Here is a 25,181-nt window from a genome sequence, read left to right as displayed (position 1 = left end):
TATGCTCCCAATACTTCTGTTAGTCTTAAAGGTGCCACAGGACCCTCTGTTGCTTTTTAGAAAAATGAGGATTTCTGAAGGTAGTGATGAAACAGTCATAGGCAGAAATTGCTTGTGCCCACAACATGCTGCTGGAAATAGGACACTCGGTAGAACCTACTTTTTCCATTCCGCGAGGCCTGGCATAGATTACTTTGTAGGACTTAGTACCATTCTCCTCATGTTGTTGGATATCTGATGCCTTGGGGATAGAGCTTTAGTTTGCACGTGGGATGTGCTTGTGGGCATTTTATTCTATGGGATGACGACTTGTTAGTTTTGCACTAGATGTGCTTTCAGACATGTGACCACATAGGAGATGGCTCTGAAATTGTCTCAATGCAGGGTGTTTGATTGGGATTCAGGCCCTCTCTGGAGCAATTCTTTAAGTCAACTTACTTTGGAAAATATCAAGTGGGAAGGATGGGAGCGACAGAAAGAATAGCTCATTCTGGATACATTCTGCATCCCCAGTAGGAAACAAGAACCCTCCCTAATACAAAATCTGTGGGGAGAAAACATTACACAAGACACAATGGGACTGAAAGAAAGAGACAGCACAGAGTTTTTAAATAATTTTATAATTTCTTGATGAATTTAGTTTGTGAATAAAAAAGAAGAAAAAATGAACAAAAAGTGTTTATAATTATCAAGGCAAAGTTGAATATAACACATTTTCTTTGCAATTTCATTATCCTGTCAGTAACATGACTCCAGCAATAAAACACATACAAGTTGAAGGCAGCGTGCACACTTGCACCACAGACATCAATGTCTCCTGCTGCTGCTTTTCCAAAAGGAACTCAAGTATGCCAGACTCTATATCCAAAGCCAATCTCCTCCTCCACTAAAGTGCAACATGTCTCTTCCAAAGCAAATAAGGGATCCCTGGCTATAGAGTGGGTGTCCCACAAATTTTATTCCTTATGACAATCCACTGGGCTACCCCCAGGAACAATTTGGTAAATCAGAATCTGGTGTACTATCCATCAGTTAGTGAAACAGAGAGAAACAGTAATACTGTTTTAGTGGGCTTGGAGCAGCATGTTGGATCAGCACAGAAATGGTTCCCCTGGCTGTGGTCCCATCTGAGTTATCCTCCTTCAGAAATCTATAAGCACTTTATCAGTATAGCAGCCCCAGGAACTACTGTAACAAATAAATGAATAAATGTTGAGAGACAATTACTGAACTCAAAACTTAAATTCTCCAAGTCTGTCACAGGAACAGGCCAAATGGAAGTTAATGCTCTTCACAAATACTGAGGTTACTAGATAAAAGGAAAAGTGTTATTACATACACTTCACTAAGACTGAGACCTGATCGGAACCATTGAGAGCGGGGTGAATGGGGAAAAGTAGAGTAAAGGGTCAGCGTCTAATTCATATTTGGCTCGAAATTTAGATTTATAGAGCCAAGCTTTTACAAAGTCCTAGACTAGAGCCTATTAATAGAAATGGTTCCCTGATTTTTATTCTTAACTGAAACAGTTGGTTTTGAACAAATAAACCCAACAGAGCAGGACATGAAAGTGAAAATGGCTATTCAAAAAAGTGAAACTGATTGCCTTAGTTTGCAGTGTCCAAACTAGAAAAAGTGCAAAAAGTAAACAAACAGCATAGTGAAAAATAGAATTGTAAAAAATACATTCATTTAAAATAACTTACGGTGTCACTAACAACACGAGTACAGAAATGTCTGTTTACCAATATGCAGTTTTAAGTTGACAAAGTCTTTTTATATAGTCCAATCTTTGAAACAACTGGAGCAGAAAAGGGCTGGAAGCCCTTTGATGCTGCACAAAAGATGCTGGATACAGTTTTAAAAACAGGCACCTGCAACATAAGCATTGCACTATGTGAACTGGTAACTGTAGAAGCCAATATGCATTTGCACATACCCACATAATTTATAGGTGCAGTTCAAGTGCCAATGTCTGAAAATTTTCCCCAAAGCATCCAATCTATTTATATCAATGGGTGATAACCTAAAGGACATGCTGGGCTGATAACTTTACTAGTAAAGACTAGTTTCTAAAATACTATTTCCCCCTCCCATTTCTATACTCTGTGGTTACTATGTACAGTGTAAAACAGGGGGAGAGGGAACATACAGTATGGGGTTATTTCCTAAGAGGCCAAACTAGTTTTGCTGTTACTAGCCTGTTAAAGGCAATTGATTATAATCATGAGTCCACAAATCTTTTTCCTTACAAACCCAGGAGGAGGAGTCAGAGCTTTGCTGTGTCATAACTTGAATTCCTTTTATTTACATTTATTATTATATTTTTAAACACACATCATTTTCAGTTCTACTACTATCGCTTTTTTTTTTTTAAATCTGACAACAGACACACACTGTTGGTAACTGTCTGAGCCAAAGGACCACACAGACAATATTGACAAGCAGAAAACAAAACAGGAAAAAATACCCTGAAAAAGTCAGGGAAAATACCGATGATAGGATTACAGCACTCGCCACACACACTGGAAAAAGTCAGGATTCTTGTGTTTATGCATTTGACACTAAAAACTTTTGAAACAGTTTTCTTTTTTATTTTTTTAAAAAATTGCAGACAGCCATTTTGTTCAGAAGGATCTGTTGTAGCATAGGGTTTCCTCTTCTTGCATGGAAAAAAGCCCCATTAAAAACATTATTTTGTTTTAAAAACTTGACACTCATTCTCTGCCATGACCATGTGATTGGCAAAGAGTTTATCTTGTCAGTTCAGCACAGTCCAAAAATTGCTCTTTGCCTGATCCTCCCACCCCACTAGCTTCACTGGGCAGTGTTATTTATCCAGAGCCTTCTGTTTCCGCTGTCTGGGTCAGTGCAGATGCTCAGTTGAGTAGGGGCTTCTTTTTAATCCCAGACATCTTGATTGTACTACTTTCCTTTTTAGTTTAATGAAGTCCTTGTGGAGTATGGACATTGGTGATGTAACAGAACTTTTGCTTTATATTGGAATCAGAGGATTCTTTATCCCACCACCCTTTGTAAGGAAACCCTCATGGCAGTGATTGACAATGGGATGTGTGGGGGCTGCTCCCTTTACCCTTTATCAGATATGAGAATTTCCTAACACAAACATTAGCAGCAGCTACGGGTGGGAGCTATAAGGGTGAGGAAAAACAGATACCACTGGGTTTAGAAAACAGGGTGTGTGTGTGTGGGGGGGGTCTATGACATTAGCACTCCTCTGAAGAGAGGTCTCAATTTTTCCCTGGTACAAAATAATAGGAGACACACAGTATCAAAAAATTGCTAGAGGAAGTATTAGTCCAGAAGTACACCTGGAAACGGCACATACAGATTCTTGTATCTCACAACCTTCATCCTCCACCCCCAGGGATTAGCTGAAGTTTGGATTTTTCAAAAAGGGTTTGGCATTTCTTAGGGGAAGATCTAGCCAAAGGTAGTCCACATAAGAGACAATATCACAAGTCTAGAGTTTCACCTGGCATGTAGCTCATCAATTCTTCCTCCAATCACAAATAGTGTCACCGTTTTTGCAATTCTAGTGTTGCACTGTCAGTTTAATTAGTGTTTTTAAACCACATTTGGTGCAAAGGAAACGATCTTGGATTCTTGATGATCGTGACTAGATGGGGTTTGAGGAGCTCCACTCGTATCTACACTCAAACCCTGGTGACATATCCTGTTTACTCTATTATGGAGAGTTTCTCCAGTTCTTAAACCTCTCAGCTTCTCTGCAAATAAGCACTTGAATAGCTTGAAAGAAAAAAATAATTAAACCAATAAAACCCCATCATAATTTTATAGCAAGCAGAACTCCATTAATGTGACAAGAATAAGTGAGATTCCGCAGCTTCTTTTTGTAAGGTTGTCCTTGGAAACTGGACTCTGGGGCAGGAAAACAGAAAGGGCACATGAATTTGCCAGGAATACTACTGCATTATAGAGCTGTATTTCCTGAGTAACTGGCTTGGTCTCCCTGGAAGTTGAGATGGGGAAATACAAGTTTAAAAGAGCTCTGATAGGTTGAGCAACGGGGTGACTGCACACGTGCATGCGGGGACATCATCCCCCCCACATGTGCATGATATGCCATCTCATGATTGATCCTATGTCACCTAAATCCATGAGTTACCCTAAGGCTAATGGCACGGCACTCCATAAAAGAAAAAATGTTGAGACGGCTCATGTTCAGAATTAATGGCCAGCCATCTCACCCTGAATCAAGCAGCTCCCAGGGCTATTCAGCATGATATGATCTCTATCTAAGCAGGATAAAGGAGATTATCTGTAACAGTTCACTAGAGATCTAGTCAGATCAAGTCCGTTCCCAGACAAGATCTGGCTCACTCACTTTACTGAGGACTTAGATCAAGGTTCACAGTGGCAGGGCTAGGAGCCCAACAAGACAACAGTAGGTAATGGAAGGAAATGCAGCAAGGCACAATATTTCAGATGGAGAAAAACAGCAAATGTGTTGCTTGAAGATAAAAACCCAAAGTGAGAATTATCCCTGCTTGACAAATCCCTCCAAAGAACATGCTGGGAGCAGTGTAGAGTGCAAACAGTAGGATTTACGTGGCTTTCACTGCACAAACTTTGCACCCACTGTCATGAGACTGACATGCCTTTGTTGAGGCAGTTCCAGTTGTACAGAAGGGCAGCCACATGGTGGCAGCTGAGTTAAAGACCCTAGAAATCCCAGCATTGAAAATCGGGGGTTTCTTGTGATTTATGGGCAGTGCAATAAAAAAGGGAACTGAAGTAATAGCCACAAATGACCACTATTCACTCCCCTCCACTACACAGAAACACTATCAAGGAGCATCTCAGTAAGAGGTTTACGAGTAGGAGTCATTTGAACCATCGATAAGGAAAATTCCACAGCTTCTCACAGAAAGAGGATTATTTTACAGCAGGGAACAAGGACAGCTGGAGATTTGACCATATAAGCTAATGGGACAGTCAGGAAGCGGTGGTGGTGGGAAGATGCTACGATGATGGCTGTGATGGTTTTATAGGCAGCATTAAATTCCTAAAGTGAGTAATTATGGGTGATGAAGAGAAAGCAAGAGGAAGGATTTCAAAACAGTTTCTATCAAAACGTGCTGACTCAAATAATAAGGCCAAAGGAGCGGCTCTGGTATGAGGCATGGCTCAGTGGTATGTACAGTCACTGTCTATATGCCTTCCGGTACATGCTGTTTCACCCTGCAAACAGTCAGGTTCCCATTCCTTTCCCGTTCAGTGACAAAAAAGCATCAGACACTGCCTATCACTGCAATGAGAACTAAAGCTGTATTTCCTGATTTGCAAAGCAACAAAGGCTCAAAACAAATAAATGTGAACATCTTAGGAAACTCAGGAGGGGACACTATTATTTATCCAGTTCCCCCTAAAATGTTCCCTTTTATATCAATGAGAGGAGAAGATTGAATTCCTTTAGGTGGTTGGCTGTTGGCAATGGATGACCCACTACGTCCTTTCATAATGAGAAAGGTAGAATGAGCTTAGACATGGTTTACTTTAAAACTATTCATTATATTTTATGGGAATGCCAGTGAAAAACCTTTTCTTGCTTTGACTTTCAGTACTATTTTCAGATAAGCGCAGGGTGAGTGTTGACTCTCAAGTTTTTGCCAATCATCTTCATATCCAGAGGGGTTAGTCAACCCAAAAATGGAAAAAGAGGTGGAGGAAACTGCTCTGCAGACTTGAAAGACAAGGAAATAGGTTAGCTGACTGGGACTACAGCATTTTGGGCAGTGAATGGGCTCTGTGATGTGGGTTCAGAATTTCATGCGAGGGAGAGGAAATTACACTGCAGGCTCCAAATGGTGAAAGGTCTACTGAGAGTCTGCCCTAAAGGCTTGGATTACGGACATTTAATATCAGATATTTCTAGACTTTGAAAGATCAGTCAGAGCTAGAGCCGAGGAACCAGGAGTCAAGACATTGACTATTGATGCAGACCTGCTGGGAAAGCAGGTGAAGAGCCAGCACTCTCTCCACTATGATACTGGTTTTCAAATCTTTCCACCCTCTTCTTTAATGTAACAAAACTCTGTTTTCTTAACCTGGAATATGAGAGCACCAAAAATTCAAAAGGGGATAATTCCTTTAAGGGGCATGTAGGGTGATGCCAAAAAGTTCTGTCCTGTGAATATTCACAGGTGCTCTTGCAACAAAACCATGTCTTCAACATTAGTGAAAAGTGCATGAAAGAACATTCAGAGTCCTAGCCATGATGAAGATTCTGATTTGCTAATAGAATGACAAGCAGATCAGCTATGTGAGATCACATCACTTAGCAGCAGGAGATTTAGTAAGGTGAGGGGTGGATGGACCTATGATAAGGCCTCATCTACATACAAACGTTGCAATGGTTGAACTAATGGTATGATTTTAAACCAAATTACTTAAACCACTGGAAAGCATAGTGTACATCAGGAGTTCTCAAACTGGGGGTTGGGACCCATCAGGGGGTCATGAGCTGTCAGCCTCCACCCCCAAACTCCACTTTGCCTCCAGCATTTATAATGGTGTTAAATATATTAAAAAGTGTTTTTAATTTATAAGGGGGGGGGGGACTCAGAGGCTTGCTATGTGAAAGGGGTCACCAGTACAGACGTTTGAGAACCACTGGTGTAGATACTCCTATTTTGATTTAAGAATGGCTTATTTCAGTTTAGCTTCCATAGATTCTTGAGATAAATCAAAATAAACCTGATTTAAATTGAAGTAAGAGCGTTCACACAGCCTGTTCTACCAGTTTACCTAAATTGGTTTAAAAAAAATCATACTTTTAGTCAAACTGTTGCAACTTTCTCATGTAGACAATGTGTAGGACTTGTCTCCTGGCAATTAGAATTCACAAAAGCTACTGCCTGAAAAATTATCAATAGTAAGAGAGAAAAGTCAAGTCCAGGAGCTGCCCTGCTGCCCAGAGCCTGTTTGAAGGAAGGAAGCTCTCTGTAAACAAGAATTTACAAGATACAGATGAGGTACACTATGATGCAAAATAACTAGGACAGACCAAGAAAGCCAACTAAAGAAAACATTCTTCTGAAAAAAGCCACTTTCAGTACTTCAGAGCCAATGAACAACAAAAGTGAGGCAAAATAAACAGAAATCACCAATCAGAAATCACCCATATGCCTATCTTGTCCCACAGTTATTGCATGGAAGTGACCAGTAGGACCACATAAGGAGACTTTCCATAAGAAGTCACTAATTTAGAGACAGACAGCAAATCCTGAGATAGCTAGCTGATGCTGACCAGCTCTGAGCCTTGATCAGTGTTCTCAGTTTTAGTATTAAGAAATTCAGGCTTTCAGTTTGTATGGGAAAAAAAAACAGCAACAAAAGACAAGTGCTCCCCCATTCACTACCTCAAGAAAAAATCATAGCCACTCATGTCCAAAAGCCCTCTTCTGTGTTGACCGGATTCAGCAAGTCTCTGCTTAGATGTATCCAAAAGCCTCAATACCAACAAGAGAAAGTTAGCTGGGAGGCAGATACCAAAATAGAAAGGCAGTGAGAGGATGAATGCAGACACGATTCAGTAAGCATAGACTGGAAGAACCAAGATAGCATGTAATTTATAAAGTTTTCCTTTCTTTCTTTCTTTGTAAAAGGTGCACCAAAATTTCCTGTTCCCTTGTCCTTCTTTCACAATTCTTTCCATTCTAATGACTTCTTGGACAGACTGGGCTTGGTCACTGGGTGTGCTGCTCTGTTCGGGCTAGCAGCTGAGGTCATGACGACTCCTCAAGTGCGTTGACGACTTGCTCCAGAATGTCAGGGCAGTGATCTGCTATCTGCTGTAGGATGGCATTGGCAAACTCCTGCAGCTCAGCACTGTCCCTCTCACCCTTTTCTAACTCACCATGAAGCTGCAAGACAAAAATAAAAATCACATTTTAGACCATCAATTATTATTATTTGTATTTTGATAGCGCCTAAGGACCCCTTCATAGTTGGCATTATAAGGAAATTGTATAAATGCAGTCCTTGCCTCAGAGACCTCACAATCTGGGTTTGAACATCAGCTTTAGAGAGGAAGCCAGCAGCAGTGTAACATTCTGGGAACTACTAGCATTGATATTTTTCTCTGGTTACATCTCCACAGGCTTGTTAGAGCCCTGAGGAGCCTGAGCTTTCCACACCCTGCTTTATGCTTTTTACCCTAGACGACTAGCATTGTGATGCACCCATCTTGTCTACAGGGAAACAGACTAGAATAGGTATTGGGCAATATCTCCCTGTATCCCCTTGTGTGGATACACTATTTCAGAATAAAAGTCACTTCAGAATAAGTACTATGATTTGTGAGCGCAGTAATTATTCTGGAATAAAGTGATTTTTGTTCTGGAATAGTGTCCACACAGGGAGCTATCAGGGAACAGCTTATTCTACAACAGCTATTACAGTAAATTTCCCCATGTAGATAAGCCCTTAGGTCAATATGAGAGCCAGTTAACCCATCCTCTGCTAGCCAGAAGAGTCCCTGTTGAGGTAGGAACCACATCTGTGGTATTAGTTGTGAATGTTTAGAGCTGCCACTAGGGGGCACAGAGCAAGGAGGTAAGAGTCTGTGAGAATAGAAAAGAGTCGTGCACTGACCCCAACCATAAGGTCTCTGTAATTTCCAAAGTCTCCACCTTGGGAGCTGAAGCACGCAGCCTTCTACTGTATTTCTGGCTCCCGCAGGCATGGATTGTGACAGCAAGAATGGAATCAAGCAAAGAAAGTAAGTTACAAAGCCATTTTTAATCCCTTTGCTTAAAAGATTTATAACATGGCCATTGTAATTTACATTTTTCTGAAATTTGTCACAGTGCATGCTTCCAGCCCAGAAATGTTTTTGTTTGTTGAATATGTGTAGCAAAAATGTGCTTCTCTTTATTACATATTTCATTAAAAAAAAAAAAACCTGAGAATATCAAAAAGGCATTGTTAAAGTACCCAAATATTAGAAAAAGCTAAAATTACAATTGCTTGCATAACCCTAACTCTGTCCCTTTGAGTGGACTTTAAATTACACGATACCATGCTATTACTTGTGCAGAACAAGTGTACAGTGCATAGAAAGGATGGGGAAAAAACTCCTTAAAACAGAAATTAACAGGAATGCTGCACACAGTACAGCCACTGTGAACCAAAATTTTATTTTATCTGTGGAAATTAAATACTTACTTTGTTCAGAGAATACATTTCCTGTCTTATTCACTGTGCCTTGAGGACCAAACTTTCTCAGTTACACCACTGTACATTTCCAGTTCAATTACTCTGCATTCACACTATTATAACTGCAATCAGAATTTGGCTAGATGGAATAATGGATTCACAAACCCTTGCCTCATTCATTGCAGAGTCTCCAAATTGTGCTTTTGAAATAAGTGCTGTCATTTCATGATATGTGTTTAACAGGTTTCTATAGGTAGACTCACAATTAGTTGTGTGTGTAATGACACTTGTGGAAGTAATCGAATCTTAATGAAGAAAGAAAAATGACTGCCTTCACAATGTGAATTATCTAACCAGGAATTGGTAAAGTATGTTCTTATCTGTGACCTGATTATGGTCATAAAGAAGGCAACCACTATATGATTAAGAGTAAGACATTCACATTTTTGTTTTGTTGTTAGGACTAACATTTGTTATGGGTGGATAAGGTCCCCTCAGCATTTCTGATGTTTCTCAGAACATTGCTCTGAAGGCAAAGTTAGTGTTCTTTGGGGTGGCTGTTACTATGTTTCTATACTTTCAAAACTTAGGATTTCTGACACTGAATTTCCTGTTTCTAATACTATTAAACAAATATTACTACAACATTTTTGTAAGGTTTCTGATTATGTAATATACTTTTGAGAGGGGCTTATGCCAAAAATCACAAATGCAAAAGCAACCTGATCATGACTCTCAAAATGACAAGAGCTGGGTAAGTGCGGTGGAGGAGACAGAGGGGAATGCTCTGGGCTCTGTAACTGCTCTCAAAGGAGAAAGGAAGGAGGAAGGAAATTTAGAACAAACTCAGCATGGCTTAGAAACATGTTGGATATGTGATTAACTTGGCCTCAGTAGCTGGATGACAGCCTGGCAGCTCTAATGGAATGGAAAAGGCTAGGAAACGTCTAGTACTCAAGCAGGGATGGAAGAACCAGCAGAGTCACCTAGAAGCAGTGCTAAACTGCAAGGCAAGAGACTTGGATTCAGAAGTGGCTTTAAGTCTCATGTTGCTGAGGTCAGTGAAACTCTAGCAGCTCAATTAGATTCTGAAGATACTACAGTAAAGCACCTACTACTGTCAAATTCATAGAATAGCATTAATACTGACTTTGGTGGCATGGCTTCACTCCCCCCCATATGCCAAAGTAAAGTCTTCACTGTGACAGTAATCAGAAGTGTTTATATGCATGGAGGTGGGGGAGAGGGAGGGCAAAAGAAATTTAAAGAGAACAAAAGGGAAAACGACTTACATAATTCTGCTTCTTTGAAGAAACAACACCCTTACAGGATTCCCATTCATGGATTTTGGCTCTTTAGTGCAAGACGAGCAGAACTCCCCTAGCTAAGATTTTTTTGAAAGCAGTATTATCAAGGGAATGGATGAGCCAGGATCCCTACTGCTTGTCTTGCACCACCACTTTTAAATGCTGCCCTCTGGCCATTTCAGTCAGATGCTCCAACTGAGTGTGGGGTAAAGCTTCCAGGAAGAATGAAATAATTCAAGGTGATCAATAGAAAATAAAAAACACCTCAAAAGAGGTAACCTCCAATCTGTGAGGGGAGGTGGATGGACAAGTGAGAATTCTGCACAATGATATCTTCAGAGAAGCAGAATTACAAATTAAATCATTTCCTCTTTGCTAAACATGCTATTTGTGTCAGGAGTCTCATTCCTGGAGAATAATTTCTTCAAAGAAAGATAAAAGTAGAGCTCCAGTGAGCAACAATAATTAATGCCAATGCCAACAGTGTGAACAGGGATGTTTTATCTATATGTATACACAAATTCGTGTCTTAAGATTACTAAGATTTCTTGCAAACTCAACATAAAAAATTTACAACCTGTAGAAATAGCTCACAGCTGAAAGAAAATCCAACTGAAAATACAGGACTTCATGAAGTAAAGCAAATCATTCTGTGGGTAGGAGATGTTTGGCCTTCTCTACCTTGGAAACTAGTTTTGGAGCATGAAGAGTCTAGAACAAGATTCCTCTTTTCCAACATTGAATACATGCAATAATGCTTTGTAAATTAGCATGGGCAGAGAAGTCTGTATAACTCTTTTGCAGATGTCTCTGATGGAAACATTTCTGAAAAAGTTGTGGTGGCACAACCTTGCCTTGAATTGAGTGAGCATTGAAAAGGCTAGTTTCAGGGCAGTCAGATTTAACAATGTGAAATGTAATCAGACCGTCCACTTAGACACTGTCCTCTTAGTAATATGACTGTCCAATGAATTGTTGTCAAAAGCAGCAAAGTTGAATGGACTGTCTGTGAGTTATAGTCTGTGTCAAACAGAACCCCAAGGACCTTTTATCATCAAGCGTATAGTGAAAGTTGCCCATCTTTGTGAAGCCAGAGTGTAGAAAAGTGTTGGTAAAACAATAGGCCCATTAAGATGGAACTTCATCATTATCTTGGAGAAGAATATCATATGAGTCCATAGCACCACTTCATCCTTTGAAAAAATCTGATATAAGGTGTGGCAAGGCACCTCCTCTATCTCGCTGGACTTAGTGCTTCCCCCTCTGGTAGTGGTGAGGCCTGGGGTAAATCAGCCCCACTCTGGACAGTGTCTGTCTTCCCCCTCTGTATTTTCTTATCAGTATTTTCAAAGTAGGCCTCAGGGCAGGCCCAAGAAGTGCTTCTCTAGCAAACAAAAAGAAACCATTTTACAAACACAAAACAAAGGGGGATACCTTTCCCTGCTCCCTTCCTGGGGTGATGTTGTCCTATTGCTGGCCCCCGGGTGTCAGTCCTTCCTCTAAACAGGCACTCAGCTTCAGTTGTCTCCCCCCTGTAGGAAGGAGAGCAGCCTCTCTCCCTGGAGCAGCGTGTCTCTTTTTCCACCTCTTTCACTAGAGGAGGGGTTTTTAAAGGTCTCAGGAAGCCCTTAACTGGATTCGGGTGTTCCTAATTGACCCAAGGTAACCCTTCTCAGTTTATAGGAAAAAGGGCCTTTATCATTCTAGAGCTAATATACCTGCCTTCCACCACTTTCTTCCAGTTGTCCCGCCTGACTTTGTCACAAAGGCAAATCACGCACCCGAGGTTCTCTCACCCTGTGAGCTCATGCCACTGTTATCAGGAAAATTACTTCTATGAAAGACAACTCACTTCCTCTGGGTTTGAGTTCAAAAGGAGCTTTCATCCACTATGTAAGGACCACACTGATATCCCACAACAGAAAAAGTTTTTTAATGGAAGGTGGGCTTTAAAAGCCCCACATTGAACCTGCTAATAAGGGGATATAAAGACAGTGGTCTACCTTAGGCTATGATAGACCAAAATAGCTATCAAATGTATCTGGATTGAGTTAGTTTTTAAGATGGATGCAGACAGATGAATAAGGTACTCCAGCAGTTTCTGAGTTGTTCAAATAAAGGGGTCTGACTTGAGCCTGATTTCATCACACTGCAGGCAGGAACCAAGGTATCAGGGAGAGAGCTTCCAAGATGGAATCGAACAAAATTCTCTTGTTCTGCAGGTGATCTGAGTGTGACGCTCTCCTGGTGTTATCTGGACTGGTAATCTGCTAGGTCACTCCAATCCTTGACTCTGGGAGTCAGCCTTACCCTGCTCTGCTGTGAGAACCCCAACTCCTGGACTGTTCACGAACAGCCTCTGGCATGTAAACTGCTTGGATTGTGCAATATCCAGTATCTCCAGTCCCAGACACAGCCCTAGGAACCTCCATCTTGCAGCGTCCAGTTATGCCCGCTGGATGCTGCAAGCTTATATGAGTTCATCAATTTAACAAAAAAATTGATAAGTACCAGGCTTGTTATCCCAAGGGGAATCTCTGACATGCTTCAAACCAAATGCATTGCTTCAGGTAGAACAAGCAAGCAGATTTATTAACTACAAAGATAGATTTTAAGTGATAATAAGAGAGAGACAAAATGTCAGAGTGGTTACCAAAATAAAATAAAATATAAGCACGCAGTCTAAACTCTCAGCCCTATTAGACTGGGCAACATCTAGATTAAGCAGTTTTTCTCACCCCACTGGATATTGCAGTTCTTAATACACAGGTTTGTTCCTTAACCTGGGCCAATCTCCTCTGTTGGAGTCTTTTCTTCTCAGTATCTTGCTTGCAGAGAAGGTGGGGGCAGCAGAAGGGCTCAGTATGTGTCCACTCTGTCTGTTTTATACCCTCAGTCCAGGTGCTTGGGGAGCACAAGTCCAGGCATGTCTGGGGGGCATTGCTGAGTCTCTCCAAGCAAAGTTGAGCAATTCCCCTAGTGTGGCCTCATGCAGGTGAATCATTGCATTATAGCTCCCTTGCTGGACAATGGCTGTTGATAGGTTGTTTGACACCCCACCCAGGCATTGGTTACTTTCCTTGCTGTTGTCTCTGGGGAGCTAATATATGGCTGATTCCCCAACTGACAGCATGTTTTAGTGACCACCATACAACACAATTCTCATAATTTCATATGCATTAATGATACACATATATGGATAGAGAAATGACTTTCAGCAGATCATTACCTTTCCCCTGATACCTTACAAAGCATGCTTTATATGTAAGATCACGATTACATGAAAATGAGTAATATGGGGGTTACAGTATGCTCCCCCAAGGTATAGAATGTCACACTGAGCCCTGATTCTTAGCCTGACAGGACTGTCTTTGGCCATTTACAACACCTTCTTCTTCAGATGAATTGTGAAGAGATCTACGTCTGGTGTTCCCTACTTGAGAAAGATCTAATCTGCCAGGATCCCTGATCTAGAGACCACTCATGAGGATCTATCACAAACTGACAGTCTATCTGCTGTTTTGTTTTCCTTCCGTGTCAGGCACATGGAGAGCAGGGAGCAGATTATGGGACATAGCTCACTCCAACACCCTGAGGGCCTCCTATCATATTAGGTGCAAATAGGTGGCTCCATGCATGCTTATATAGGCTGTGATGGATCTGATTGTCCCTTTAAACTATGACCTTATTGGACTCTACCATTTCTCAAAGACCAGGGCTCCCATCATCTCCAAGATATTTATGTTCAAATGCTGTTCCTGGGAAACCCCATTTTTCTGGTTCCTCTATGTGGGCTCTCTATCCTAGGTAGGATGCATCTGTAGACACTACAATTTAAATGTTAAGAAGCCCACTCCTAATTGCAGATTTCACCTAAATTATCACAATTTCAGAAAGATCCAAAGGTCATCAATTAGCCAGATGGGATGCAAGAGTCCTTATGGGCTTCTATTGAGATCACAGGGTGAACTGAGGTTGCCTAATATGGAGGCATGCTTAGGAACTTACATAAAACCCAACATACATAGCATAGTCCAACCTGTCATCTGCTGGTTCTTGCTTATGCTTTTTAACCAGACAGGGGATGTCTTAGATCCTGTATTTGGGCAGGAAGGCTTTGAGTTGAGCCATATCTAGGAGGGTTCCTATGTACAAATAATTGTCAGCTGGGGACAAGCTGGGACTTTGAATAGCTTATGAACATTGGTGATCCAAGCATGCAGTAGTGACCTGGATTGATTTTATAATACCCCTTGAGTTATGTCCTTGAATAGCCAATCATCCATATAGGGGCATGTGTGCATTCCTAGCCTGTCCACATAGGCCACAACTGCTGCCAAGCATTTCATAGCAACACATTGTGCAAAAGGTAAGGCACAAATCTGATACATTTAAATAAAATATATATCTCATGCAAAGCGAGAGTGTAAGTAGTAGGGCTGTCGATTAATAGCAGTTAACTCACTCGATTAACTAAAAAAGAATTAATCGCGATTAATCGCACTGTTAAACAATAGAATACCAATTGAAATTTATTAAATATTTTGGATATTTTTCTACATTTTCATATATATTGTATTCTGTGCTGTAATTGAAATCAAAGTGTATATTATTTTTTATTACAAATATTTACATTGTAAAATGATAAAAGAAATTTTTCAATTCACCTCATACAAATACTGTAGTGCAATCTCTTTGTTGTGAATGTGCAACTTACAAATGTAGATTTTTTTGTTTGTTACATAACTGAAATCAAAAACAAAACTGTGAAACTTCAGAGCTACAAGTCCACTCAGTCCTAGTTCTTGTTCAGCCAACGCTAAGACAAACAAGTTTGTTTACATTTAAAAGAGATGATGCTACCCTCTTCTTACTTACAATGTCACCAGAAAGTGAGAACAGGCATTTGCATGGCACTTTTGTAGCTGGAATTGCAAGGTATTTACGTGCCAGATATGCTAAACATTCGTATGTTCCTTCATGCTTTGGCCACCATCCAGAGGAAATGCTTCCATGCTGATGACACTTGTTAAAAAAATAATTAAATTAATTAAATTTGTGACAGAACTCCTTGGGGGAGAATTGTATGTCCCCTGCATTCTGCCATATATTTCATGTTATAGCAGTCTCGGATGATGACCCAGCACATGTTCATTTTAAGAACACTTTCATTGCAGATTTCACAAAACACGAAGAAGGTATCAGTGTGAGATTTCTGAGGATAGCTACAGCACTCGACCCAAAGTTTAAGCATCTGAAGTGCCTTCCACAATCTGAGAGGGATGAGGTGTGGAGCATGCTTTCAGAAGTCTTAAAAGAGCAACACTCCAATGCGGAAACTACAGAACCCGAACCACTAAGAAAGAAAATCAACCTTCTGCTGGTGGCATCTGACTCAGATAATGAAAATGAACATGCATCGGTCCGCTCTGCTTTGGATTGTTATCGAGCAGAACCCGTCATCAGCATGGACGCATGTCCCCTGGAATGATGGTTGAAGTAGAAAGGGACATATGAATATTTAGTGCATTTTGTCTGAGCGATTGGCTGAATAAGGAGGACAACCGAGTGGGACTTGCAGACTCTAAAATTTTACATTGTTTTATTTTTGAATGCAGTTTTTTTGTACATAATTCCACATTTGTAAGTTCAACTTTCATGATAAAGAGATTGCACTACAGTACTTGTATTAGGTGAATTGAAAAAAATACCATTTCTTTTGTTTTTTTACAGTGCAAATATTTGTAATCAAAAATAAATATAAAGTGAGCACTGTACACTTTGTATTCTGTGTTGTAATTGAAATCAATGTATTTGAAAATATAGAAAACACCCAAAAATATTTAAATAAATGGTATTCTATTATTCTTTAACAGTGCAATTAATCATGATTAATTTTTTTTAATCACTTGACAGCCCTACTAAGTAGTATCCATAAGGTCCAGAACATGTTACAAATTGCCAGTCTCTAAGAGAAGCGCACTCACTGTTTCTTTCAAATATATTCTTTCAAATGGACTGGTAAATCTCTCTTTCAAATGCAGTATCAAAAGTCTGGCTGGTCTTTCTTCTGGTCACTGCAGCCTCCATCACTAAGCTCTACCGAAAAAGGTGAGAAGAAGACACACTTGTGAATGTTCTTGGGGAGGATGTATTTTCTCGGAAGTCTTTGAGACTGGGGCAGCTGTGTGAGGCATTGCTCCACTTTCTTCCAAAAAAGAGACTAAAGGCATGGCAATTCTACTGGCAGAAGGAGGGAGTTCCTCACCCACATACCTCTCGACTGAGGTCATGTAGACTCCTGGAGAAGTTTTCATTCAAAACTATCTTACAAACACTATCTCAGACAATGTTTGTAAGAACTGGGGTAAGGTCAGATACTCTTCTGTGCAGTCACTGTCTTGGTGCTCCTCCATAGGATGACAGTAAAGAATTTGGCATTAGAAGGATCCTCCTTGTTATTTGAGTCCTTTATCCTCAACCTGCCCATACTCAAGCAGCTGGAATGGTCTAGCCAATGTGAGGCTCTGGGAGGGAACAATAGCAGTTGTGCTGAAGCCTTTGCCACAAGAGGCACTAGCATTAGCTTCACATATTGGCTTCCTGCATTGGCTTCACATATCTTAGGGTGCAAGAGTCAGTTTTCGTGTAAAAAGAGCTCCCACTATGCCAAAAATTCCTATAACCATTGATGCAGGGCCAGATGAATGACTCAAATCTGATGTTGTGTGCTACCTTGCAGAGAATCAGAAGGGATTGGGTCACACCAACAAACATATACTGATGCCTAGAGTTGCCGTCCCCCTCTCTGGTTTATGCACCCAAATGCAGGAAGGAGAAAATCTAGAGGCTCAATACAGAGCCTCCCGAAGTTGGGGACTTTGGTAGAGGTACACCGGATAGCTGCTTGCCACTTCTTCGTGCCTCCTACCTTGATCACATGCATGGAGGCTTAAGTGAACCAGAGCCCACTACCACCAGCGTCAAGTGCAAAGGCCCCAGATATGTAGAGGAGCCATTGCTTGGTGAAGTCTTGAATCTTGCTGGTGCCATATACTTTGATAGTGAAACTATCCTGCTCAGCTTATCTGGGGGAACAGGCAGGTGAGAGCTGATTTGGGTGCAATGGCACAGAGTCCTGGCACTCAGTGGTCTTCAACAACTCAGGATTTAGCTTTGGAGGTTGAGCCTTTGAAGCATTCCTTGCTGGTCTTGTGGCAGATCTAATGGACTCTTCCTGAGGTGCCTCAAGGAATGTTGGAGATGTATCCCACCTTTCTTCAGCACTTGGGTGACATCTGCAAATGTATCTGATACCTTTATAGATCTTAACAGATTCCACGATAATCAATATTCTTTCACCCTGCCTCACAAACAAGCTGCTGAGTGGTCTTTTTTCCTTGAATTCTACACCTTTTGGCAAATGGCTGACAGTGGTGTGGTGGGTCAGGGTACCGCCCCTTTCCCCTATTCTTGGGCGTTGTGGGCTCCGCTAGTGCCCCGGTGGGAGAGAGACAGGAGTGGGGAAGGGACCCAGGTCCGCTCTCCTACTCTGGGTCTCAGCCCATTCAGCTTTGGGGGCTGCTTACCCTCTCTCTTTGGGTAGGGTTTCCCTCAGTCCTCTATGCCGTGGGAGTCCCTCTGCTCTGCTTGAGCAGAGTTTCCCTTCCCCTGGTCCTCTGGCTAACAGCAGTACTCCTCCAAACTCTAGTCAGCTCTCCTTCCCTCTCCCTGTCTGACTGAAGCTGAGGTTTTTTTATTAGGTCTTGGGCAGGGCCTTAATTGATTCCAGGTGCTCCAATTAGCCTGTAGTAACCTTTCCCTAGTCCACAGGGAATAAGACCTTGATCATCCTAGGGCTTATATACCTCCCATCAACCACTCTCCTGCTGCTCTCTGGCCCTGCTGTATCACAACCTGAATAAAAGAAAAAGGCCCAGGTGAATTAGCTCCAGACCAACGGACACAGGAAGCACCAAAACTGAACTATAAGGTGCTGAGGCATGAAATGAACTTTGGTGCCAGAGCATCTAAATTGTGGTTTTGGTGTACTGAGAACAATGCTGTAGCAGGACCAACTTGCTTACCAAAAGAAAAAACATGAACACAAAAATGCTGAAAAAAGTACTGTGCACTTGAGTGCCTGAGTGTTGGGGTGGGTTCTGTAGTTCAAGAAAAACAGGCACTGACCAAAAATATGCAGAACCATTACAGAATTGTGTTAAAGTACCTAAGATGGAAGCCTAAAAAATTCAACAGCTATACTGGATCTTACTGAAAGACAAGGTTACAACAAGAAAAAGGATCCCTGATGAGGCATCCTTCCCATAGACAGCACTTCTACATCATTCCTTTTAGTGACGACCAGAGTAGCTGAGCTTTCATTCAGCCAGACTCCTTAATAAGCAAGGAATGTGCAGTCTTCCATGCTATAAACCAGATAAATCTAGAGGTTTAGCAATCTCAAACTTTGGGGAAACATTCTCTGAAATGTCTGTTATATCTTGATCAAATTTTGCCCCTGGGTCCCAGCTCCTGTGAACTGAATGCAGAAGGAAATAGTGCTATCTTTGCCCAGCCTTACCTTTCCCTGTGGTGATAAAGAAGCACAAGAACATGTCAATGCTCACTCTTTTTTGTTTTCTTCCTCAGCCTGGGACATGATGAGAATTACACACTTCCCTTATGGAATTGACCAAGGACAAGCTAGGGTAAAAGGCCATGTGTGGGTGTAGGTGATGACAGGTAAAAAATAGATATCACAGGAAGCGAATGAATAACAAGGACCTCAGCGAGCAGCTTCACAATGATTTATATTTCATCTCCACATGAAGGAAGGGGAAGTCTCTGTCCGGGTGGGCGTAGAGAAGCAGTGTCCTCAGATAATGCATAACAGATTCAAACTCTCTCCCCTTCTACTCCCTACCTGATTTCAGACCTACTTCCAGGAATGCTCCCCATTTATTCCATTACTGAATAACAAACAAGTCACCAAGAGGTTAGTTTGCACTGTGCCTGTCTCCACCTCTCCTTGAAAGTTGGCAGGCACTTAAGTGAGAGGATACCTTTGCAGTATCTTCCAAGGTATTTCTCAACTGTATGTGTGTTGGGTGGATGTGGCGCTGACATGTGGATAAGTTGACCCTTTCCCACCCCCTCCTGCAATAAGACACCTTTTGTTGTAGAATGTTAAAGTTTGTTTTTATGGGGGAATTTACCCCCTAGACTCTCAGTAAATAAGATGTTACTTCCCTCCCATTACTAATCCTATATAAACACTGAAGGCAGAAAAACAAACAAGAGAGCTGTATTCAAAACAGGAGAGCAGGAGCTGTGGACAAGTAAAATAGAGCGTAGGCAATTAATTACTGCAAAAGGAAAGAAAAAAAATCAACCAAAGAATATTTTAAAGCAGTGGTTCTCAACCTTTCCAGATTACTGTACCCCTTTCAGGAGTCTGATTTGTCTTATGTACCCCAAGTTTCACCTCTCTTTAAAACTATTTGCTTAAAAATACAAAAGTGTCACAGCACACTATTACTGAAATATTGCTTATGTTCTAATTTTGTCTGTATGAAATTTTAGTTTGTACTAACTTGGATAGTGCTTTTTACGTAGCCTGTTGTAAAACTAGGCAAATATCTAGATGAGTTGATGTACCCCCTGTAAGACATCTGCGTACTCCAGGAGTACACGTACCCCTGGTTGAGAACCACTTTTCTAAAGGGATTGAGAGAAACTGGCTCACAGACACAATATTAGCGTCTGGATCTGGACTGTCCCCCAAAATTTGGGTGTATTTGGATCAGGCCATATTGTATTTGTTGTTGAAGATGTGTTTAGGATCACAGAAGTGAGAGACGAAAAGATCTATTTTTTTGATCCATTTGGGCAATTTGCCCCCAAGAGAAGACATATTAGATGTAAATCAAACCACACTACATCTTATCCAAAAAGTCAAAAGGCACACTTCAACTTCTACATCTCTTCAAAACCAATTAGTATGTGTATATACACAATAGAATCTATGATATATCACATAAAATCCTTTATTTCACAAATGGTAGACATTTGAAAAAATTATATAAATGGAATTTATACTGCACTTGTGTTTATCATTAAGCTCTGACCATATCAGCGACAACATTGTTTTCTTAGTAATTACTGTATTTCAGAGGAGAAAAAAGTGAAGAAACAAAGGCTAGCAATAATAAATTGAGTGTTCCTAAATCATATATATGTTAATTTCCCACTTGACTGGGAAAACTTGCTTAACCTACTTATGGATTCTGTATACAAGTAATGAGACCATCCCCAAACTGCAGAAGCAAACATTTCAGAGCCAGAAGATCAAATCTTGCAGTGACTTAAATGGTGGTGTAAGTTACACATAGAGTGTAAATGCTTTTGTCAAGTGTGTAGACTTGCCATTCAGTGGATATGCAAAATGAGCAATTATTATTTATTAGTTGAATTACAGAGGTACTTACAGGACAGGGGCCCATTGTGCTGAGTGCTGTACAAGCATAAAAGACAATCCTACTCCAATGACCTTACATATCAAGAAAGGATGGGAATAAAGCAGCTGCACCCTCTCCTAGCTTTATCTTATATCCTTGTGGCTACCCCCTTCTGACCTCTATTGTGTTGTTTTGCACTCTCGATGATGCAAGACTGGTACCACTTATACTTGTTTTTACTCAATGTGTAACTTGCATCTCCATTTGTCACCAATGAATTTGGCCCACATGCTTCCATGGGAGTCACATCTGCTTACTCTAGGCTGAAACTGAACACTACAACAGAGGAAAAACTACCTGTCTATAAGACCAGTTCAAAAGGCAAGACAAATGTGAAAGGCTCTCTTTGGGGAATACAGTTTCTGATTTTAGGGAAGGAAGGTTGGTTGGGGGTTGCAGGAGAGAAGTGGGAGTGAGAAGTACTGGTTTCTAATGCTACCTACTATTTATATGACCAAAGGTAAGTTTGTGCCTGATAATACCTGATAAATTACTGAAAACAGAACAGTTGTGAGGAAAGTGCATGTGTGGATAGATGCAAATATGCTTGGAATTGAGGGGAATATATTATTACCAGAATCTTTTTAAATTAGAGATATTTACTGCTAGTATTTTTTAGATGAATTACAGAAACAAAGAACCTTCAGGAATATTTCTAGTGCAGTATAGCACAATCAGTGCTGCTGGCCAGCTTTATGAGTGTGATCCCCAAGAGTAGTTAAGGGCCTGCAGTTCCAAGCACCGTTTCACGCTTTCATGGGCAAGACATATCATGGAGAACAAAGAGGGAACTGCTTAGATGAAATAAGGAGATATATGCTTCAGTAACTTTCCCTATGCTGTACAGCTATCCTGTTCACAATCACAGACTCAGTCCCTTTGCCTCTTCTCACCACTTTTTCCCACTCCTTTAAGAAAAACAATGGGTCCTTGTATCTTGTTAACTACAAAGAACAGAAGAATTCAGTGGAATAGTTTGATTTCACACAGACCAGTGAGCCCAACCCAAGAAAACAAAGAACCCAACTGCTCCTATGAGTGGATACCCACAGAACCCTTCCAAGTGGTTTGTTATACAAAAGATAATATAAAACGTTTACCTACCTTTCGTAACTGTTTTTCGAGATGTGTTGCTCACGGCCATTCCATTCTAGGTGTATGTGCACCCACATGCAGAGTTATCGGAGATTTTTGCCTTAGCGGTATCCGTAGGGTTGGCTCCAGCACCCACTTGAGTGCCATGCTCATGCGTCTGTATATTAGGCACCACCAACGCATGCCCTCTCAATTCCTTCTTGCAGCAACTCCAACAGAGGGGTAGGAGGGCGGGTAATAGAATAGACATGAGCAACACAGCTCGAAGAACAAGTTACAAAAGGTAGGTAAACCATTTTTCCTTCTTTGAGTGCTTGCTCATGTCGATTCCATTCTAGGTGACTCACAAACAGTGTCTTTGGGAGTGGGATCAGAGTTCACAGTCTGGCGGCTTCTAGTACTGCCCTACTGAAGCCAGCATTGTCCCAGGCCTGCTGGGTAAGAGCACAGTGGGACGTGAACGTATGGATGGACGACCAAGAGGCTGCTCTGCAGATGTCATGGATAAGCACTTGGTCCAGAAAGGCTGCCAAAGAGGCCTGCGCCCTGGTTGAGTGGGCGGTTACAATCGCTGGGGGTTGCACCTTTGCCTGATCATAGTAGTAGCGAATGCAGGCGGTGATCCAAGACAAAATTCTTTGCGTGGACAGTTTAATCCTGTTGGCCACCGCGACGAACAATTGCATCGACTTGTGGAAGGGCTTGGCTCCTTTTGAAGTAGAAGGTTAATGCCCTCCTGACACCTAGGGAATGCAGCCTACACTCTTCCTCCGACTTAAGATGCTTTGGAAAAAAGACAGGTAAGAAAATGTCCTGGCTCATATGAAACTGAGAGACCACCTTGGGCAGGAAAGCTGGGTGTGGTCTCAGCTGGACTTTGTCCTTGTATAGGGCAGTTCTGAGGTGAGTGCCCTAATCTCTGAGATTGGGGGGGACAATTGTTACTGTGACCAGGAACGCAACCTTCCAGGACAGGAGAAGGAGAGAGCAGGAAGCCAAAGGCTCGAAGGTGGGGTCCCATGAGCCACAACAGCATCAGATTCAGGTTCCACAGAGGAACAGGGTCTTTGACATGTGGGCAGAGGTGCTCGAGGCCCTTGAGGAACCTGGCCATCATGTCCAGGGCGAAAATTGACCTACCCGTGAGCAGCAGATGGAAGGCTGAGACAGCCACCAAGTTGACCTTGATAGAGGAAAGGGACAGGCCTTGGAGTTTGAGATGCAGAATGTAGTTCAGAATTAATTGCAGTGAGGCTCACTCAGGCCGAACGCCTTTATCCGAGGTCCAGCAGGTGAACTGCTTCTATTTGGCCAGATAGGTCGCTCTAATGGAGGGCTTTCTACTGCTCAATAGGACCTGTTGGATATTGGCCGAGTACTGCTGCTCGTGCTCATTCTACCATGCAGAAGTCAAGCCGTCAGGTGCAGCGCCTTCAGGTTTGGATGCAGAAGGCTGCCGTGAGTTTGGGACAGCAGGTCTGGCCAGAGTGGTAGCTGTAATGGACCGGCCACCGAGAGGTTCAGCAGCATGCTGAACCAGTGCTGGTGCGGCCAAGCCAGTGCTATGAAGATCACCCTTGCCATGTCCTGCTTGATCTTCATGAGGACCCTGGAGAGTAACAGCACTGGAGGGATGGTGTACATCATAGCCCCCAACCATGGGAACAGAAAGGCGTCCGACAGGGATCCTCAGTCCATACCTCGCATCGAACAGAAAATGGGGCATTTCCTGTTCTGCCTGGACGTGAACAGGTCCATCTGGGGAGTTCCCCACTTGCAGAAGATGAAGCTGACCATGTCCAGATGGAGGGACCACTCATGGCGAGATGAGAAGGTCCTGCTGAGGCGATCTGCCAAGGCGTTCTTGGCCCTAAGGAGGTGAGTGGTGACAAGATGGATATCATTCTGCAGACAGAAGTCCCAGAGCTGGAGGGCTTCCTGTCAGAGGGCAGATGACCTGGCCCCACCCCACCCTGCCTATTCATGTAGAAGATGGTCACCATGTTGTTCGTGAGGACCTGCACCATCATGTTCTGTAAATGAGGTAGGAAGGCTTAGCAGGCCAGGCAAACCGCCATGAGCTCCCTGACGTTGATATGCAGGGAACAATCATGACTGGACCAACGATCTTGCGTGCTGAGAGAGCCCAGATGGGTTCCCCACCCCAGGTCCGATGCATCAGAGACAAGAGTCGCCGACGGGGATGGAGCCACGAAGGGGACTCCTTCCAGCACCAATGCAGGATCCTGCCACCATATGAGAGATGACAGTACACAGTCTGGAACACTGACCACCTGGTCCATGCTGTGCCGGTTGGAGACACAGACCGATGCCTGTAGGGGCCTGACGTGGAGCAGCATGTGCCAGACCACGTAAGTGCATGCCGCCATGTGTCCCCAAAATCTCAGGCACGTGTGGGTGGTGGTGAGAAGGTGGGCTTGTATACACAAGATGAGGTCCACTATGGCTTGGAACAGAATCTTGGGGAGGAAGGCCCTGGCCTGAGTGGAGTCGAGGACTGCCCCGATAAATTCTATGTGCTGCACTGGGGTTAAGGTTGACTTTTTCTTGTTTACCACCAGCCCCAGGTCACGACAGGTGGAACAAACCAGATTGAGATGCCTCCACACCTGATCTCAGGACCAGCCCTTTATCAACCAGTCGTTGAGGTATGGGTAAATTTGGACTCCCCGACATTGCAGGTTAGTGGCCACTGGAGCTATATATTTTGTGAATGCTCTCAGGGCCGACAAGAGACCAAAGGGCATTGCTGTGAACTGGAAATGGCGCTTGCCCAACATGAAATGGAGGAAGTGCTGGTGCCCTGGGAAAATGGAAATATGCGTCCTTTAAATTGAGGGTGGTGTACCAGTGTCCCGGATCCAGGGAGGGAATGATGGAGGCCAGGGAGACCATGCGAAATTTCAACCTCTTGAGAGGCTTGTTGAGACAATGCAGGTCCAAAATGGGTCTGAGGCCTCCTTTTGCTTTTGGGATGAGGAAGCAATGGGAGTAGAATCCTGTCCCAAGGGACCTCCTCCTCTATCCCAAGGCA

The 25,181-nt window shown here is 42.3% G+C and overlaps 1 protein-coding gene across 3 annotated transcripts in view; it reads right to left on the bottom strand.

Annotated features, from left to right (window-relative positions):
- Nucleotides 1-601: 601 nt before the first annotated feature.
- The window catches only part of ERC1 (ELKS/RAB6-interacting/CAST family member 1), a 539,904-nt gene continuing 515,324 nt past the window's right edge, over nt 602-25,181 (bottom strand). For all 3 annotated transcript variants that reach the window (XM_054035177.1, XM_054035195.1, XM_054035185.1), the window contains one exon: nt 602-7,910. In XM_054035177.1, coding sequence (XP_053891152.1) covers nt 7,773-7,910 — 138 coding nt within the window. In that variant the 3' untranslated portion in view covers nt 602-7,772. The remainder of the gene's footprint in view (nt 7,911-25,181) is intronic.

This window comes from Malaclemys terrapin, chromosome 1, assembly GCF_027887155.1.
Source record: "Malaclemys terrapin pileata isolate rMalTer1 chromosome 1, rMalTer1.hap1, whole genome shotgun sequence".
In the NCBI taxonomy this organism is placed as follows: domain Eukaryota; kingdom Metazoa; phylum Chordata; order Testudines; family Emydidae; genus Malaclemys; species Malaclemys terrapin.
This window is presented reverse-complemented; position numbering and strand designations above follow the sequence as displayed.